General features: G+C 42.5%; 1 protein-coding gene across 4 annotated transcripts in view; it reads left to right on the top strand.

Moving 5' to 3' along the window:
* The window catches only part of FTO (FTO alpha-ketoglutarate dependent dioxygenase), a 218,774-nt gene that overhangs the window by 90,746 nt on the left and 107,521 nt on the right, over positions 1–20,507 (top strand). For all 4 annotated transcript variants that reach the window (XM_070760164.1, XM_070760163.1, XM_070760167.1 and 1 more), the window contains exon 8: positions 7,219–7,343. In XM_070760164.1, the coding sequence (XP_070616265.1) occupies positions 7,219–7,343 (125 nt within the window). The remainder of the gene's footprint in view (positions 1–7,218; positions 7,344–20,507) is intronic.

The following is a 20,507-nucleotide window of genomic DNA, read 5'->3' as shown; positions in this document are numbered from 1 at the left end:
AATCTTAGTTTGATGAGCAAAACTTCCATTCTGATGTTTATTATGCATGGCTCGGCTCCTCTTCCTTCTGTTGCTTTCTTTTTCTCTTTTTTTCTTTTGTTCTGTTTATCCACAACGTCTTTTTTCTTCCCTGCAGGAACAGAGGAGGAAGTATCCGTTTCAAAAAAGCTCCAAAAGAGAGTGGGATGGGGCTTCCCCCCCCCCGCCCCATTTTTTTCATCCCCACCTCTGAGGTCCGGTTGTAAGCCCACGTAGCAGAAACAACTTTTGGCATTGGACCAGAGTACCTCCGGAACTGCCTGCTACCGCACGAGTCCCAGCGACCGATAAGGTCCCACAGAGTTGGCCTTCTCCGGGTCCCGTCGACCAAACAATGTCGTTTGGTGGGGCCCAGGGGAAGAGCCTTCTCTGTGGCGGCCCCGGCCCTCTGGAATCAACTTCCCCCGGAGATTAGAACTGCCCCCACACTCCTTGTCTTTCGTAAATTTCTCAAGACCCATCTATACCGCCAGGCATGGGGGAGTTGAGACACCTTTTCCCCAGGCTTTTTTAAAAATATGTATGTTTGGGTATGTATATGTTGTTTGCTTTTTTAAATATGATAGGGTTTTATGTGCTTTTTAATATTGGATTTGTTTTCGCTGGAATATTGTTTTTATTATTGTTGTGAGCCGCCCCGAGTCTTCGGAGAGGGGCGGCATACAAATCTAATAAATTGAATTGAATTGAATTGAATTTTCTCTTATTGCAGTGTTTCCCAACCTTGGCAACTTGAAGATATCTGGACTTCAACTCCCAGAATTCCCCAGCCAGCAAATGCTGGCTGGGGAATTCTGGGAGTTGAAGTCCAGATATCTTCAAGTTGCCAAGGTTGGGAAACACTGTCTTATTGCATTCATTGCCCAAGGAACCAAGTTTCCCCCTTTCCAAAAGCTTCCCACGAACGCTTTTGGTTTATGAAGGTGTTGCAATGAGTCAGGCAGGCAACTCTTTGAGAAGAGTTGAAGACATCCTTTGATGAAATTGGGGGATGAGCCATTGCTGTTAACAAAGACAGAGCCAAAGAAAGAGTTGAGGAGGTTAGCTTTGGATGAATCGGCGAGGTATTCTTTGTTGTTGGGTCCTTTGAGAGGTGGGGTGGGTCTAGAGTCTTTGAGTTTATTGTTGACAAAGTTGTAGAAGGCTCGATTAGATTTGGCGCCTAGGAGGTTTTCCTCTTGTTTGCTGTAGTAGTTCAGGCATTCTGCTTTTATTTGATTGCAAATGCTTTTATATCGGCTTTTGAAGTTGGAAACTTGTCCTTTTTTGTTTTTCCTCCAGAGAGATTTTTTTCTTGTTTGTAATTTTCTTATTGAGATGGGGAGGGGGGGGGGGGTTTGGTACATGTTAGAGGTACATGAAGCTTGATAATAATTTTCTCCATGTTCATAAAACAGTGATGGTGAATTTATTATCTGATCTAAACTAATCTAATCTAATCCGCTCTAATCTAATCTATTTCACTCTGCTCTACTCTACTCTACTCTAATCTAATCTACTCTAATCTAATCTATTCCACTCTATACTCTACTCTAATCTATTTCACTCTACTCTACTCCACTCTAATCTAATCTACTCTAATCTAATCTATTCCACTCTAATCTAGTCTAGTCTAGTCTAATCTAATTAATCTAATCTAATCTATTCCACTCTACTCTACTCTACTCTAATCTAATCTATTCCACTCTACTCAATTCTACTCTACTCTATTCTACCTTATTATTCCATTCCATTCCATTCCCCAACTCCTTCCCATCCCTTAAAGCAACAGGCCCTGGGACGATCCTACACTGAAACTTGAATTACTTGATGAGTTTTGTGTTGCATATGGTGTCCGGCCATTCGTCATCTCCACAAATCTGCCGAGTGCTCTTCGAAGCACTGAAGTCTGACATGTTAGTTATACCTGTGCTGGGCTAACAGTGGGGAAGCCAAGGGAGACAGAAAGGACCATGTGTTGCAACAGCTGGCTTCCATAAAGAGCTGCCTTTTCTTCCTCCTTCGCTTCTCTCCTCCTTCCTTTCGTTTCTCTCCGCAAGCAAGCGGCCATTTTTCAACAGCTCCTCAAATTTGAAGGGGAAGAAACATTTTTTTTAAAAGCTCACCCCAAAATCTCCATTGCAGTTGTTGAATGAAATTGCTGATGTTGAGCGTGGTGCAATGACTTCGCTTGTTGGAAGCCAGCTGGAAAGATCAGAAATGGCGATTGTATGATAAATTCATTCATTCATTCATTCATTCATTCATTCATTCATTCATTCAGTTATTCATTTATTTATTAGATTTGTATGCTGCCCCTCTCCGAAGACTCGGGGTGGCTCACAACAACGATAATACAATATACAGAGTACAAATCCAATATTAGATAAAAGGCTAAATTTAAAACCCATAAATATTAAAAACAATAATTACTGTACTATCACATCATTCTCATGTATTACAGTCAGAAGAAAAAGGTGGTGGGGGGGGGAAGAGATAGTTAGTCCCCCCATGCCTGGAGACATAGATAGGTCTTCAACATCTTGTGGAAGGCGGGAAGAGTGGGGGCAATTTGAATCTCCGGGGGGGGGGGAGTTGATTCCAGAGGGTCGGGGCTGCCACAGAGAAGGCTCTTCCCCTGGGTCCCACCAAACGGCATTGTTTAGTCGATGGGACCTGGAGAAGGCCAACTCTGTGGGACCTGATTGGCCGCTGGGATTCGTGCGGCAGAAGGTGGTTCCGCAGGTATTCTGGTCTGATGCCATGTAGGGCTTTATACATTCCAGTTGCCTCCAAACTTTGACGACCTAACCGTGAGGATGCAGCAGTAGTCATACATGTGAGGACCGGTCTTAGGTCTGGTTTTTCTCCAGTGGCGTTGCAAATTTGAACCGTTGCTAAACAAATACTTGCAAGTTGAAAAGTCTATGCAATACCTACAGGGTGTGGGTTCCATATTTATTCCTGATTTTATCTGGCGCCAACTCTTTGTGAAAGAGTTAGCCACTTCCCGCACTTATAAATAAAAACCCAAATGAACCTTTTTCAATTGGATAATTTGCAGGAGTTGGAAGAGGGGAGAGGTAGGAAGTAAAGTTCCCTCCATCCCTGGCTATTTATCTTGGTCCTCCCCCTTGAAGTGAGAAGGGCTTAGCCAGAGCTCAAATCTGATCCTTGTTAATCTCTTTGGAAGGGCTGGAAAGTACATTAGATCTCCCGACGAAAACCTTATTTGTTGACCATGAAGTGGTAAAGCTAAGCAGTGCACACATTCGCCTGTTTGGTTCCAGGAAGGCAGAGAATTCAACGCCCAAAACGTGGCCTAAATCACGGTGATTCTTTGAGGGAAGATTTAATAATAATAATAATAATAATAATAATAATAATAATAATAATAATAATAATAATTTATTGGATTTGTATGCCGCCCCTCTCCGCAGACTAGGGGCGGCTAACAACAATAATAAACACAACATGTACAATCCAATAATAAAAAAACAACTAAAAACCCCAATTATAAAACCAAACACACACACAAACATACCATGCATAACTTGTAATGACCTAGGGGGAAGAGCTATCTCAACTCCCCCATGCCTGGCGGTATACATGAGTCTTGAGTAGTTTACGAAAGACAGGGAGGGTGGGGGAAGTTCTAATCTCTGGGGGGAGTTGGTTCCAGAGGGCCGGGGCCGCCACAGAGAAGGCTCTTCCCCTGGGGCCCGCCAAACGACATTGTTTAGTCGACGGGACCTGGAGAAGGCCAACTCTGTGGGACCTTATCGGTCGCTGGGATTCGTGCGGTAGCAGGCTGTTCCGGAGATAATCTGGTCCATTGCCATGTAGGACTTTAAAGGTCTCCCTGGCCAGCCAAACCAACAGTCTAGAACCGTGATGTCCAGCCTATGGCACATATGCCACAGGTGGCACATGGGACCATAACTGAGGGCACGCAAGGTGTTGCCATATGTTAACTCCAGTGTGCCAGCTGGTTTTTGGCCTTCCAGAGAGCAAGAGGAGGCCGTTTTCGACCTTCCCAGGCTTCAGGAAAGCCTCCCGAAGCCTATGGATGGCGAAAAACGGACCCAACGGACCTACCAGAAGTCCAGAAGCTTCAATCTGGCCTGCTTGCATGTGTGTGTGTGTGTATTTGTGTGCAGGGATCTATTTGCACACATGTACAGGGGGGAAAGCATTGTATTGTGGGTGTGGGCACGCCCGTGCGTGCTATTGCGTGTTCACACAGCTTTTTGGCATCCAAGCAAAAAGTGGTTTGCCATCACTGGTCCAGAATCTCTTTGTGCCCCAGAGTTATGGATGCTGTGGCTTGTTTTCCCGAACGCCATCACTCTGCTAAACAAATAATTCCCCCAACACTGTCAAAGTATTTACTAAGTCTGTGCTACTATTACTACTAGTTTTTTCCCATCATTCCTATCACCCATTTCCTCCCACTTATGACTGTATGACTGTAACCTGTTGCTTGTATCCTTAAGATTTTTATTAGTATTGATGAATACCACATGTTTCTTGACAAATCTATAGTATTTTCTTTTATGTACACTGAGAGCATGTGCACCAAGACAAATTCCTTGTGTGTCTAATCACACTTGGCCAATAAAGAATCCTATTATATTCTATTCTATTCCATTCCATTCTATTGTTTCCTCTTTGTTTATTTGACCTCTATGACAATCATTAAGTGTTTATACATCATGATTCTTAACAAATGTATCTTTTTTCTTTTATGTACACTGAGAGCATCTGCACCAAAGACAAATTCCTTGTGTGTCCAATCACACTTGGCCAATAAAGAATCCTATTCTATTCCATTCCATTCCATTCTATTGTTTCCTCTTTGTTTATTTGACCTCTTTGACAATCATTAAGTGTTTATATATCACGATTCTTAACAAATGTATCTTTTTCTTTTATGTACACTGAGAGCATCTGCACCAAAGACAAATTCCTTGTGTGCAATCACAATTTGCCAATAAAAAATTCTCTTCTCTTCTCTTCTCTTCTCTTCTCTTCTCTTCTCCTCTCCTCTCCTCTCCTCTCCTCTCCTACTCTACTCTACTCTACTCTACTCTACTCTACTATCTTTCTCTTTGGGTGCATCCAGGATGTGTTTTCAGCACGGAAAAAGGGTTGGAGGAAAATAGCCTTCAACATACCCTAAACATTAGAGCCCTTCAAAAAAATTCTCCCTTGAGCGAGGGATGAGATAAGACAGAGCTACGGGCCTTGTTTGTTGGGTCAAGTGACCTCAGGTCTTAGCCATGCCTTGGGAAGGAAAAGGAGGGAGGTCCTGGGGCGAAGTTGAAGGCTTCACTCAACGTTGGGTGAAACAGAGTTTCTATGGACAGCCATCTGTCAGTAAAGGTCATTAAGTGAATGAAAAACCCCAGAGTTGACCTTACTTTGATAAGAAGGCCCTTGTTCAAAAGAACATCTTCCGAATATATATATACACATATATATTTAGAGATATGGGGTGTACGCTCAAGCTTTGGATGGATCAGTTCTTTACAAAATTTAAAAAAACCAAAACCAAAACAGTGTCCATTTGAGGAAATGGCTTTCCAAGTTGATAATATCTTTGACTACATTTCTTGAACCCTTGACCTCAATGCTGTCAGGATATTTCTTATCACCTTCTAACCTTTGGCTAAGCCAGCTTTGAAAACGAGAATTGAGCACTTGGAAGCGCTATTATTTTATATTCACGGAGGCTGTGGTTCTGACCTCATCACCCTTAAGTCATGGTTTACTTAATCATCCAAAGCACATTTGTGCTATAAGCAACTTCTCATTCCGAAAGGAAATGTATGTATTTTTATACATTGGCACTTTCTCCCCAATAGTACGGTTGAGCGGAATAGTTCATGTTATAAACCTCATGGTGGAAGAAGTTTATTCTCTCATTGCATCTTACGTTAATGGTCCTTCCTTCCTTCCTTTCTTCCTTCCTTCCTTCCTTCCTTCCTTCCTTCCTTTTTTCCTTTTGCTTTATTTCCTCCCCCTCTCCTTTTTCACTTTCCTTCCCTCTTTTCCTTCCTTCCATCTCTTCTTGTTGTTCTTCTTGTTGTTCTTCTTGTTGTTCTTCTTGTTGTTCTTCTTGTTCTTCTTCTTGTTCTTCTTCTTCTTCTTCTTCTTCTTCTTCTTCTTCTTCTTCTTCTCTTGTTGTTAATAGTCAACATTATTTCTCCTGTTGGACAGTGTCACCTACAATACACAGTAAAAGAAACCATGATGTAATTTATTTTAAAAACAGTTTCTTCTTCTTCTTCTTCTTCTTCTTCTTCTTCTTCTTCTTCTTCTTCTTCTTCTTCTTCTTCTTCTCCTCCTCCTCCTCCTCCTCCTCCTCCTCTTGTTGTTAATAGTCAACATTATTTCTCCTGTTGGACAGTGTCACCTACAATACACAGTAAAAGAAACCATGATGTAATTTATTTTAAAAACAGTTTCTTCTTCTTCTTCTTCTTCTTCTTCTTCTTCTTCTTCTTCTTCTTCTTCTTCTTCTTCTTCTTCTCCTTCTCCTTCTCCTTCTCCTTCTCCTTCTCCTTCTCCCTCTCCTCCTCCTCTAATTCTAATTCTTCTAATTCTTCTTCTAATTTTTCTCATCCTCCTTCTTCCTTCCTCCCTCCCCTTTTCACTATTTCTTTCCTTTCATTTTTTCCTTCCTTCCTTCCTTCCTTCCTTCCTCCCCCCACTAATAAGTAGCAAATGAGAACGAACAATGTGAGACTGGAAATGTCTCTCTAGAAAACTGCATTATAATTATTCCAACCTGGTGGTTTGGGTCGGGGTGGGGGTTCTTGTTGTTGGTTTTTGGGGGTTTTTTGGGGGGTGTATTTATCAGAAAAACCAAATAACTACATCTGACAAAAATGAAATTGGATTCCCAATACTAACCTAATGATGCTTTAAGATTTTTTCACCTTAAGATTTCATGTACTTTGATTAAATACCAAACCGAGGTGGTCTCGTTTTTGACCCATCGTTCACTGTATTGATTTCCAGGCCATAGAACTGTAATAAAAAGGGGGAATTGATTTACTGTCCCTATTTGCTTATGGTCTGTTTAATTAATTTTAATGCTTTGTTTCTTTCTTTATTTGTTTTATAACGTTTATGGCGTTTTCTCTTTGCTGCCAACCCCTCCCCAACCCTTCCTCTCCTCCCCCCCCCCTCAAGACGAGTCTCCTGCTCCGTGAATTACGGAAAAAAGAACAGATGGAGGAACAAAGGAATGAAAAAACCGGCAGCCTTCTCCCCCTCCTGCTCGAACGACAAGCGCTGCGTCAGGAATGGCTGGCGAGGTGAGAAAGTGGGATGGAAGGATCCCTTATACATACATTTTTTTAAAAAGAAGACATGAAAATCTCATGAAAGGAAACGTAGAGAAAGTAAGGCCGTTCCCAGCAGCTGTTGTACTATGTTTCTTTAAAAATTAAAATGTTTTGCATATATATTCTAGGTTTTCTCTGGGTTGAGCATGTCTCAGTTTAGAATCTAAAAAGGGAACTAAGTAAGAGAGCTTTTCATTTGAGCATTCTTGGGTTGTTCTATACTCCCATTGCATCATACCTGAATGGCCTTCCTTCCTTCCTTCCTTCCTTCCTTCCTTCTTTCCTTCCTTCCTTCCTTCCCTCCCTCCCTCCTCTCAACTTCCCTCCCTCCCTTCCTCCCTCCTTCCCGCATCTCAATCTTCCTTCCTCCCTCCCTTATCTCTTCCTTCCTACCTTCCTTCCTCCCTCCCTTCCTTCTTTCCTTCCTTCTTCCCTCCCTTCCTCCTCTCAACCTTCCTCCCTCCTTCCCTCATCTCAATCTTCCTCCCTCCCTTATCTCAACCTTCCTGTCTTCCTTCCTGCCTTCCTTCCTTCCTGCCTTCCTTCCTTCTTCCTTTCCTTCCTCCCTTCCTTATCTCAACCTCCTTCCTTCCTCCCTTCCTTCCTCCTTTCCTTCCTCCCTTCCTCCTCTCAACCTTCCTCCCTCCCTTCCTCCCTCCTTCCCTCATCTCAACCTTCCTCCCTCCCTCCCTCCTTCCCTTATCTCAACCTCCCTCCCTCCTTTCCTTCCTTCCTTCCTTCCTTCCTTCCTCCCTTCCTTCCTCCCTTCCTTCCTTTTTGTGATCTTCCAAGAAGCCAAGTCCATGGGGAAGCCGGATTCACTTAATGACCTAGTTACTAACTTATCAACTGCAGTGCTTCACTTAATAACCGTGGCAAGAAAGTTTGCAAAATCGGGCAAAACTTGCCTTACCCAATGCCTCACTTAGCAACAGGGACGTTGGGCTGAATTGTGGTTTTACATCCAGGGCTACCTGTCCTTGGGAGCGAATGTTCAGGTGTTTAGAGTTTTGCCCAGGTAGGAATTCAGACACATGGCTAAAGATTTATAAACCGTGAGTGTGTATGTGTGTGTGGCTTTGGGGGGCTGGGGGGGGTGAACGAGGAAACCTACCAAAGGCTAACGTACTGAGTAGATCAGTTTAGTAGAGCAAATATGCAATAAATATGGATTTTCTTTGAATGGAGGGGAACGGCAGCTCTCTTTGAAGGCTTCTAGTGTCAATGGGGTGGGTTTTTTCTCCTCCTGTTGTTGTTTTTCCCTAAAGCGATCAATTTATTCCCAAGCTGGAGCCAAGTGGCATAATTGAGCCTCTAGGACAAAAAATGTTAAGTATTTTGCAGGCATCGGGGGTGGAGAAGAGAGGGACAAGAAGGTTGAAGAAGGGAGGGAGGGGAAAAACAGACAAAGCGCAGGGCCTCATTATATCTAAATACTTGAAAGGAAATTTCAGGCGCGGGAACCTTGAAAAAGCATTCAAAAGACAGCGCCTCCAGAGTATTCTATAGCTGCAATTCATTCCTCCTTCCCTTGACTCTTGGTTTTGCCTGTAAATAGCCACCATCTGTAGGATGTAATGCCGAGTAAATAGCCTGTTGCGATTTATGACAAAACAACAGGGTCAGAAGGGACACTAGAGGTCTCCTAGTCCAACCCCTTGTTCCAGCAGGTGACCCTATGCCAGGGATGTTAAACTCAAGGCCTGGGAGCCAGATGAGGCCCTCAAGGTGTTGGATCTATCTATCTATCTATCTATCTATCTATCTATCTATCTATCTATCTATCTATCTATCTATCCATCCATCCATCCATCCATCCATCCATCCATCCATCCATCCATCCATCATATTTGTATGCCTCTCACAATTCAAAGTGTTGGTCATCACCTATAAAGCCCTTCATGGCATCGGACCAGAATATCTCCGGGACCGCCTTCTGCCGCACAAATCCCAGCGACTGGTTAGGTCCCACAGAGTTGGCCTTCTCCGGGTCCCGTCGACTAAACAATGTCGTTTGGCAGGACCCAGGGGAAGAGCCTTCTTCATGGCAGCCCCGACCCTCTGCAACCAGCTCCCCCCGGAGATCAGAACTGCCCCCACCCTCCTTGCCTTTCATAAAGTTCTTAAGACCCATCTCTGCCATCAGGAATGGGGGAACTGAGACATCTCCCCTGGGCCTATACAGTTTATACATGGTATGTTTGTGTGTATGTTTGCTTTTAATAATGGGGTTTTTAGTGTTTTTTAAATTATTAGATTTGTTCTTACATTGTCTTTGTTATTGTTGTGAGCCGCCCCAAGTCTACGGAGAGGGGAGGCATACAAATCTTAATAATAATAATAATAATAATAATAATAATAATAATAATAATAATAATATACAAGAACCATAAAAACAGTTAAAATCGAATAATAACAATCAATAATAACAATAATATAAAAAACATACATACTTGCAATCAGCCTAATTCCAGGCCTGCTGGAAAAGCCACCTCTTAACAGCTTTCCAGAAGACTGGTAGGGTGGAGATAATGCGGATCTCTGGAGACAGTTGGTTCCAAAGGGTCGGAGCCACCACAGAGAAGGCTCTTCTCCGAGGTCCCGCCTGGAGAAGGCCAACTCTGTGGGCTCTTATTGGCCACAGCGAGGTATGAAGGAGGAGGTGGTCCCGTAAATAGTCTGGCCCTGAGCCATTTAGGGCTTTAAAGGTAATAACCAACACCTTGAAATCTAAGTTTGACCCCCTCTGCCCTATGGCATTTCAGACCAATGGCTATCGAATCTTTTCTTAAAACTCTCTAGTGATGGAGCTTCTGGAGGTAAAGCCGTTCCACCTGACTGTCAGGAAATTCCTCCGTAGTTTTCAATTGCTTCTCTCCTTGGTTAGTCTCCATCCATTGTTTCTTGTTCTGCTTTTGGGTCCTTCTTTGAGGGAACTGCCCAAATATTGGAATGTTGCTATCAGGCCACCCCTACTGTCCTTCTATAGCAGTAGCATTTAGACTTACATACCACTTCACAGTGCTTTACAGCCCTCTCTAAGCGATTTACAGAGAGTCAGCATAATCTGGGTCCTCATTTTACCCACCTCGGAAGGATGGAAGGCTGAGTCAACCATGAGCCTACTGAGATTCGATCTGCCAAACTTCTGGCAGCCGGTGATCAGCAGAAGTAGCTTGTAATACGGCACTTTAACCGCTGCACCACCGAGGCTCTATAGATTAGGCATATACGATTTCCTTACACTTCTGCTTCATCAAAGGTTTGGAGAAATGGTTAGGTTCCAATGCTAATGTTCTGTGTTAGCAAAAACTTCAGAGGAAAAGGATTTAGGGGTCGTGATTTCTGACAGTCTCAAAATGGGTGAACAGTGCAGTCGGGCGGTAGGGAAAGCAAGTAGGATGCTTGGCTGCATAGCTAGAGGTATAACAAGCAGGAAGAGGGAGATTATGATCCCGTTATATAGAGCGCTGGTGAGACCACATTTGGAATACTGTGTTCAGTTCTGGAGACCTCACCTACAAAAAGATATTGACAAAATTGAACGGGTCCAAAGACGGGCTACAAGAATGGTGGAAGGTCTTAAGCATAAAACGTATCAGGAAAGACTTGATGGACTCAATCTGTATAGTCTGGAGGACAGAAGGAAAAGCGGGGACATGATCGAAACATTTAAATATATTAAAGGGTTAAATAAGGTCCAGGAGGGAAGTGTTTTTAATAGGAAAGTGAACACAAGAACAAGGGGACACAATCTGAAGTTAGTTGAGGGAAAGATCAAAAGCAACATGAGAAAATATTATTTGACTGAAAGAGTAGTAGATCCTTGGAACAAACTTCCAGCAGACGTGGTAGATAAATCTACAGTAACTGAATTTAAACATGCCTGGGATAAACATATATCCATCCTAAGATAAAATACAGAAAATAGTATAAGGGCAGACTAGATGGACCATGAGGTCTTTTTCTGCCGTCAGACTTCTATGTTTCTAATATAATATAACACACACACACACACACACACACACACACACTGGTGAAAGAAAGTTATAAACCACACCCAAGTGCCTCTCTGGAGGACCACTGTTGAGTTTTAGAGATCAGCCTATTGTGTACTTTGGAATTACACAAGAAAAATGTGCTTCGACAGGAAATAATTAGCACTTGTCAAAGACCAGGCGGTAGGGATTGGTTAGATGAGATAATAGATTTTTGTTTTATTCTTTCCTCTCCCGGCAACATTCTGGAAGTTACATACTGGTGAATGTAATGACCTTATCCTGCACATAGAAGGAATACGATAGGGAAAGTTTTTAAGAAATATAAAATGAATAGATGAGTGAAGACGTAAGGTGGAAGGAAGAAAGAAGGTAGGAAGGGAGAGAGAGAGAAAGAAAGAAAGAAAGAACAAGAAAGAAAGAGAAAGAAAGAAAGAAAAAGAAAGAAAGACAGAAAAAGAAAGAAAGACAGAAAAGAAAAGAAAAGAAATCTCTCTTCCCAAGAGGAAATCAACATTTCTACGGAAATGGTGCGTAACGTAAATTAACAAAATAACAGAGTTGGAAGAGACCTTGATGGTCCTAGTTCAATTCCCTGCTCAAGCAGGAGACCTTATACCAGAGGTCTTCAAACTTGGCAACTTTAAGACTTGTGAACTTCAAGCCAGCTATGCTGGCTGGAGAATTCTGGGAGTTGAAGTCCACAAGTCTTAAAGTTGCCAGGTTTGTGGACCCCTGCCCTATCCCATTACAGAGAAGTGACTGTCCAACCTCTTCTTAAAATCTTCCAGGATTGGAGCACCCACAATTTCTGGAGGCAAGTTGTTCCACTGATCAATTGTTTTAACAGTCAGGAAATTTCTCCTTAGTTCTAAGTTGCTTCTCTACTTGTTCAGCTTCCACCCATTGCTTCTTGCTTTGGAGAATAGCTTGACTACCTCTTCTTTGTGGCAACCCCTGAGATATTGGAACACTGCTGTCATATCTCCCCTGGTCCTTCTTTTCATCAAACTAGACATACCCAGTTCCTGCAAACCGTTCTTCATATGTTTTAGCCTCTAGGCCAACTAATTGTCCTTGTTGCTCTTCTCTGCACTCCATAAGTCTCCATATGTTTTTTTTTTTTTAATATTGTGGTGATCAAAAAGGGATTGATATGGAGAGTAGGTTCCTAAAAGCTGTGGTTTATTTATTCTTACCAGATAGCGTCTGATGGGCAGATTGTTATAGCTGTTAAAAGAGTTTCTTAAGCTCTTCAAACTGACCTCTTCTTGACCTCTGTCTGCCAAGGGTCATCTCGCTCCTCCAAAAAAGCACAAGCAGCTTCTCCTAATTCTTGAAGAGTCCGACAACTGTGAATTTCAAATCAGCCGTGTAAAAAGCAAAATACAGCCAGGAGAAAAAAGAGCTCAGTAGCTGGGCTCTAAGGTCACGGTCCGATAATGAAAATTATTACCAAATTGTATGGAAGTTTAACTGCAAGGAGCAAGCTCGGGAGGCGGGCTCTAGACTATTGGGTTTGATAAATGAAGTGTGAAGTGGTCCATCTGGCTCAAGGCAACTGTCTCTCCTCCCTGGCCGAAGGGAAGCCTTTAAAAAGAACCACCCTACGTATGGAATCAATGACCCATAAGCGGAGCAGGAATAGATGAAGATTTAATGGCGTCCGGAGAAGACGTGTTCACATGGGGCAGGAGACAGAAAGGTGGGGTTAGACGTTGGGTTAAAACAAAAACAGAACACACAAAAAGTGTGCTCTCTCCCTCCGTGAGATTCGCCCCTGGATTTGTTAGAGCTTCTTGTCAAAATTTTTGGTGTGTATTTATTTATTTAAAAAAGTTGATAAGGCCAGTCATTTCAGCACAGGGAGGAAGGAAGGAAGGAAGGAAAATGAAAGAAAGAAAAAAGAAAGAAAGAATAAAATAGAAAGAAAGAAAGAGAAAGACAGAGAAAAGAAAGAACAAAGGAAGATAGAGATAAGGAAGGAAAGAAGATAGAAAGTAAGTTAAAAAGGAAGGAAGATAGAAAGAGAAAGCAAAAAAGAAGGAAGGAAGGTAGAAAGAAGGAAAGAAGATAGAAAGTGAGTAAGTTAAAAAGAAAGGAAGATAGAAAGAGGAAGCAAAAAAGGAAGGAAGGTTCGGCTAAAGAAGGAAGGGAGGGAGGTATAAAATAAATTTAAAAGGAAGGAAGATAGAAAGAGAAAGAAAAAAGAATGAAGGAAGGTAGAGCTAAGGAAGGGAGGGAGATAGAAACTAAATTTAAAAGGAAGGAAGATAGAAAGAGAAAGAAAAAAGAAAGAAAGAAATGAAGAAAAGAAAGAAAGAAAGAAAAAAGAAAGAAAAGAAAGACAGAAAAGAAAGAACAAAGGAAGATAGAGATAAGGAAGGAAAGAAGATAGAAAGTAAGTTAAAAAGGAAGGAAGATAGAAAGAGAAAGCAAAAAAGAAGGAAGGAAGGTAGAAAGAAGGAAAGAAGATAGAAAGCAAGTTAAAAAGGAAGGAGGATACAAAGAAAAAGAAAAAAGAATGAAGGAAGGTAGAACTAAAGAAGGAAGGGAGGGAGATAGAAAGTAAATTTAAATGGAAGGAAGATAGAAAGAGAAAGAAAGAAAAAAGAAAGAAAGAAATGAAGAAAAAAAAGAAAGAAAGAAAAGAAAGAAAAAGAAAGAAAGAAAGAAAGAAAGGGAAGATGGAATACGTGGCCAGTGAGTTGGTCAGATAAATGTGCTTACATGCAACTTTGGCAGAAATTCTGATCATGGTTGTTTAGCCTGTTGTTAACAGAAAGGGAGAAGAGATTTAAACTAATAGTCATGTTTTTTCTATAGCTATGGCAAAAGATGCATATATCATTTCTGCTAGTGATTTAAGGTGACATTTCCAGGGCATTAATTCAAGAGTGTCACAGGCATCTGTTTTACTTAGCACTGAATCAAAGTGGTGCTAACTTCAAGGTTCTGGGTTAAACAAACTCAACCAGCTTCAACCCAGATGCTAAAAGGGGCTTCGATTCTTAGGGAGTGTGTGTTTGTGTGTGTGTGTGCGCACTCCCACCCCATAGAGGCTCATTTCTACTGAAAGAAAACGAATCACATTGGTTTTGCCTAATGAGGGACACACAAGCTGTGATAAATCACCCCCAGCCAGAAGGTAGAATGAATTAATGCCTGCACCCACAGATGGTCTCTAGCATCTCAAAACCACAATATGTAAATCAACATGACTACTTCAGCTTCAACCGCAACAACACAAGAGCACGCAACAGATTCAAACTTAATATTAACCGCTCCAAACTTGACTGTAAAAAATAGGACTTTAACAATCGCGTTTTCGAAGTGTGGAACTCATTACCGGACTCAGTAGTGTCAACCCCTAACCACCAACATTTCTCCCTTAGACTATCAACGATTGACCTCTCCAGGTTCCTAAGAGGTCAGTAAGGGAGTTGCATAAGTGCACCAGTGTGCCTTCCGTCCCCTGTCCAATTGTCTTTCCTTTATCTCATATATCATATATATTTTCTTCCTTTCATATATCTTCTCCTCTATTTTTACATATTATCTTTATATATATATTACTTCATGTCTATTCTCTTACATATGTATTGTGTATTGGACAAATGAATAAATAAATAATAAAGAAACATGGTTCCTAGAGGCTGGCCCTTGACTCTACAGCAGGAGTGTCCAGCCTTAGCCGACTCTGTGGGACCTAACCGGTCGCTGGGACTCATCCATTCCTACACATCCTTTAAATCTAAATACAGTGGTACCTCGTCTTACGAACTTAATTTGTTCCGTGATAAGGTTCATAAGTAGAAAAGTTCGTAAGATGAAACAATGTTTCCCATGGGAATCAATGTAAAAGCGAATAATGTGTCCAATCCCAAAACTCACCCCTTTTGCCTTGCACCGCTGGGAATCCCCGCCTCCGGACTTCCATTGCCAGCCAAAGCGCCCGTTCTTGCGCTGCTGGGATTTCCCTGAGGCTCCCCTTGCTGGGATTCCCTTCAATTTTGCCGGTGCTGCTTTGAATCGCAACGAGGGGAGCCTCAGGGAAATCCCAGCAGCGCAAGAACGGGGGCTTTGGCTGGCAACGGAAGTCCGGAGGTGGGGTTTCCCAGCGAGGGGAGCCTCAGGGAAATCCCAGTAGTGCAAGAACGGGCACTTCGGCTGGCAACGGAAGTCCGGAGGCGGGGATTCCCAGCGAAAGGAGACTCAGGGGAATCCCAGCACTTCGGCTGGCAACGGAAGTACAGAGGCGGGGAATCCCATCGGCGGCGGCTTGGGTTCATAAGGTGAAAATAGTTTGGAAGAGGAGGCAAAAAAAATTTAAACACCAGGTTCGTATCTCGAAAAGTTCGTTAGAAGAGGCGTTCGTAAGACGAGGTACCACTGTATTAGAAAGCCCCCTCCCCTTTTTCAACCAGTCCTTTCCATTCCCTCTAGGAAACTAGATAAACATCACAACCATTTTACCAAGACTCAAAAGAAAAAGAAAAAAAACAACCCTGATTGAGGTCAGGGCAGCCAGAAACCCTGAGAAAGGAATTAAAAATAAACTCGGCCTACGTCCATCATTCAACAAGCAATCCTTCCTTATGTCCTTACAGGGGACGGTGCCCAGCTAGTTCTCGGAAACCCGACAGGCAGGAATCAAGTCACACTTTGGGAATTTTAAAAAGAAAGAAAAATGGTTTACAGCTTCTTTTCCAAATGCCCGGTTACTTTTGGCAGGCAAAGTTGTTTCTAAAAGACCTGATGACAACTGATACTAATGTGACTGTGGTGTGCTTCGGCTGCCATGTGATGAAGTGAACCGTCCGTCTCGCAGGTTATAAATTTGTCAGAGCCTGTGATTTATCAAGCTTCCACTCTCCTACCTCTTTGGGGGAAAAAAAAATCTAATTCCCTGAGTTTGGTGGGTCTCAGCAGCGGGAGAAGGAAAACGTTCCCAGACAAAACTAAGCAGTTCCAACTTACAGGGTGTCCAGGAAAACCAGGGAATTATTAGGGAAATCAGCAGTTTGGGAATAATAATAATAATAATAATAATAATAATAATAATAATAATAATAATAATAATATGTTAGATTTGTATGCCGCCCCTCTCCGAAGACTCGGGGCAGCTCACAACAATAATAAACAGTGTACAAATCCAATATTTCAAAAACAATTTAAAAACAATTAGTAAAATAATCACACAATCCATTCAAACCATACACAAACCAAGATAGTTGGGGGATATGTCAGTTTCCCTATGCCTGGCTATAACTTACGAAAGGCGAGAAGGGTGGGGGCAGTCCTAATCTCCGGGGGGGGGGGGAGTTGATTCTCCCACACCAGACTTTTTAAAGAGAAGTGGTGTAAGCAGGGGGTTGGACTAGAAGACCTCCAATGTTCTGTCCTGCTCTGTTCTCCTAAGCTCTACTCTACTCTACATTCTACTCTACTCTATTCTACTGTACTCTATATTCTAGTCCACTCTATATTCTACTCTACTCTACTCTATATTCTACTCTACTCTACACTACTCTGCTCTACTCTACTCTAATCTATATTCTACTCTACTCTATACACTACTCTACTCTATATTCTACTCTATTCTACTCTACTCTATATTCTACTCTACTCTACCCTATATTCTACTCTACTCTATATTCTACTCTACTCTACTCATAGAAACATAGAAGACTGACGGCAGAAAAAGACCTCATGGTCCATCTAGTCTGCCCTTATACTATTTCCTGTATTTTATCTTAAAATGGATATATGTTTATCCCAGGCATGTTTAAATTCAGTTACTGTGGATTTACCAACCACGTCTGCTGGAAGTTTGTTCCAAGGATCTACTACTCTTTCAGTCAAATAATATTTTCTCACGTTGCTTTTGATCTTTCTCCCAACTAACTTCAGATTGTGTCCCCTTGTTCTTGTGTTCACTTTCCTATTAAAAACACTTCCCTCCTGAACCTTATTTAACCCTTTAACATATTTAAATGTTTCGATCATGTCCCCCCTTTTCCTTCTGTCCTCCAGACTCTACAGATGGAGTTCATGAAGTCTTTCCTGATACGTTTTATGCTTAAGACCTTCCACCATTCTTGTAGCCCATCTTTGGACCCGTTCAATTTTGTCAATATCTTTTTGTAGGTGAGGTCTCCAGAATACTCTACTCTATATTCTACTCTACTCTACTCTATATCCCTTTATGCTATGCTATTCTCCATCCCTCTATTCTACTCTACTCTAGAAGAATGAATATTTTTAATTATCAGGTATACTTTAGCTGGCTGATATTTTTGCTTCTTTTTATTTTATTTTTCAGGGAGGGTGGAGTTTTCTACTTTAAATGCAAGCTCGGGTATAAATTGCTTTTTTTCTCTCAGTCCTGAAGGAAGGAGAAGGCTGGGTACCGTTCTCACAAACCTTATTACTTCTATAAGCGGACTGCTCGATGGCGAGGAGAGATAAGTGCCCTTTAGATGCCTCCAAATTTGTCTTTCACTGCCGCGCTAGACCTTTAATCAGAATGATTTTTGACCATCATGGCCAAGGTTGATTTGAAGGAATGCCCTCGAGAGGAAAGGTTAGCAATTTGTCTGCCCCATAATGGATTAATCACTAACTGTACTGTGTGTTTATCTTGAGACAATTTACTACACATGAAAAGTTGTAATTTTATTTTATACCAAGGGTGTCCCCAGTGTATCCTAGTCATTTCCTTTGCCATGTATTTTCCAGGTTATAGATAAAGTCTAAATTCAGCTGTCAGCTTGGGGGAAGTGTTGGAGGATGAAGCCGGTTTATTAACTGCTTATTCTGCCTGTAGGTGACACTACGCCGTCAATTACCAAGTTGTCTTTCAAAATCTGGCCCAGGGTTGTTCATGGGTTTGTATTGAGGCTGGGCAATTTTGGATTAATTAGTGGATTGATAAATTAATCGGGGTGGGGGGTGTCAGATAGAAAGTGGGATTATTGTGGAAGCAGGACTAGAAGCTACCATCTCCTAGTCATTGCAGTCAGTGCAGTCAGGCGGTAGGGAAAGCAAGTAGGATGCTTGGCTGCATAGCTAGAGGTATAACAAGCAGGAAGAGGGAGATTATGATCCCGCTATATAGAATGCTGGTGAGACCCCATTTGGAATCCTGTGTCCAGTTCTGGAGACCTCACCTACAAAAAGATATTGACAGAATTGAACGGGTCCAAAGACGGGCTTCAAGAATGGTGGAAGGTCTTAAGCATAAAACGTATCAGGAAAGACTTCATGAACTCAATCTGTATAGTCGGAAACTTCAGATCGTGCAGAATGCAGCTGTGAGAGCAATCATAGGCTTCCCTAGGTATGCCCATGTTACACCAACACTCCTCAGTCTGCATTGGTTGCCGATCAATTCCTGGTCACAATTCAAAGTTTTGGTTATGACCTATAAAGTCCTTCATGGCATTGGACCAGAATATCTCCGGAACCGTCTTCTGCCGCACGAATCCCAGCGACTGATTAGGTCCCACAGAGTTGGCCTTCTCCGGGTCCCGTCGACTAAACAATGTCGTTTGGCGGGACCCAGGGGAAGAGACTTCTCTGTGGCGGCCCCGACCTTCTGGAACCAGCTCCTCACGGAGATTAGAACTGCCCCCACCCTCCTTGCCTTTCGTAAAGTTCTTAAGACCCGTCTCTGCCATCAGGCATGGGGGAACTGAGACATCTCCCCCGGGCCTATACAGTTTATACATGGTATGTTTGTGTGTATGTTTGCTTTTAATAATGAGGTTTTTAGTGTTTTTTAAATTATTAGATTTGTTCTTACATTGTCTTTGTTATTGTTGTGAGCCGCCCCGAGTCTACGGAGAGGGGCGGCATACAAATCTAATTAATAATAATTATTATTATTATTATTATTATTATTATTATTATTATTATTTGTTGGGGGTCAATGGAAAGGGAGGGTCTTGCCTTCTCTTTCTGCTCAAGATTCCCATGGACAATTGATGGGCCACTGCGTGACACAGAATGCTGGACTCGATGGGCTTTGGCCCCATTCAGCCGGGCTCTTCTTAGGTTCTTAGGTTCCTTCCACAGGCGCATACATGGAAACGGTATCTCAAGCACCTTTTTAAATTCCCCACCTTCGCTATCCATTATAGCGCGGGCCGCTGTGCCCAGTTCAGTTGTGTACCTTCCCAGTGTTAATTGCAACCTACAACTCTGGTGCCGTTAATTTCGGGGCAAGCATATTGTTTTCTCGGAGGCTCCAATCACCCACCCACCCCTGAGCAGCTCATAAATTATCTTGAAGGTAAAATGCAACTTGTGTGTGTGGGGGGGGAAACGGTTATGAAAATTCCATCCATCTCGCTTAGTTGGTGCAGCTGCTACTGTCAGCTGCTCCACTTCTTGTATGGTGAAGGAATTACGGTGGGTCGGGTTTAAGGGGCCAGGCCTGGCTGTCACCGAGAAGCTAACCTGTCCTGGCCCTGTCAGACAAACACCTTCTGTTGATCCCTTGTGGTTTAACTTCCCGAGCTATAAACGGCAGGCGGGGACAGGTGAGCGGTCCCTAAGCTGTCTCTATTCATTACGTTACAGAAACTTAGTGTAAGTAGGCAGGTACGGAGGTGTCTCTTTCTTCCTCCTCCTCCTTCTCGCTCAATGCAAAAGGGGGGGGAAGGAAGAAAGAATTAACAGTGTGTGTGGGGGGGTGTTTGTGTGTGTGTGTTTGCGTGTGTTTAGCAAGGGGAGGTGGAGAAAAAGGCCTAGGATTGGATGAAGCTTCTCTCCGTGTCTTCGGGACACGAGTGATTAGCCCCGTAAACATAAACACAGATGTGCCGTGAATTTACGCGGAGCAAGTCAATGGTCTGTGAAATCATTGTTGGTTTAATTGTAAGGAGGATTTGGTTTGACAGGATGAGGGGGACATCTGTTTGTTTGTTTATTTATTTATTTCTCTTCCCCCCCCCCTCTACATCTGATGGGATGAAACGTCCAAAAGGTCCTCAAATACAGTAATACCTCGTCTTATGAACCTAATTGGTTCCCGGGGGAGGTTTGTAAGGCGAAAAGTTCGTAAGGCGAAAAATTGTTTCCCATAGGAAACAATGTAAAATGAATTAATCTGTGCAGGGGGAAAAAAACG

This window comes from Erythrolamprus reginae, chromosome 9 (assembly GCF_031021105.1).
Source record: "Erythrolamprus reginae isolate rEryReg1 chromosome 9, rEryReg1.hap1, whole genome shotgun sequence".
NCBI classification, from domain to species: Eukaryota; Metazoa; Chordata; class Lepidosauria; order Squamata; family Dipsadidae; genus Erythrolamprus; species Erythrolamprus reginae.
Note: the sequence above shows the minus strand (reverse complement) of the source record. Positions and strands in the feature narration are given on the sequence as shown.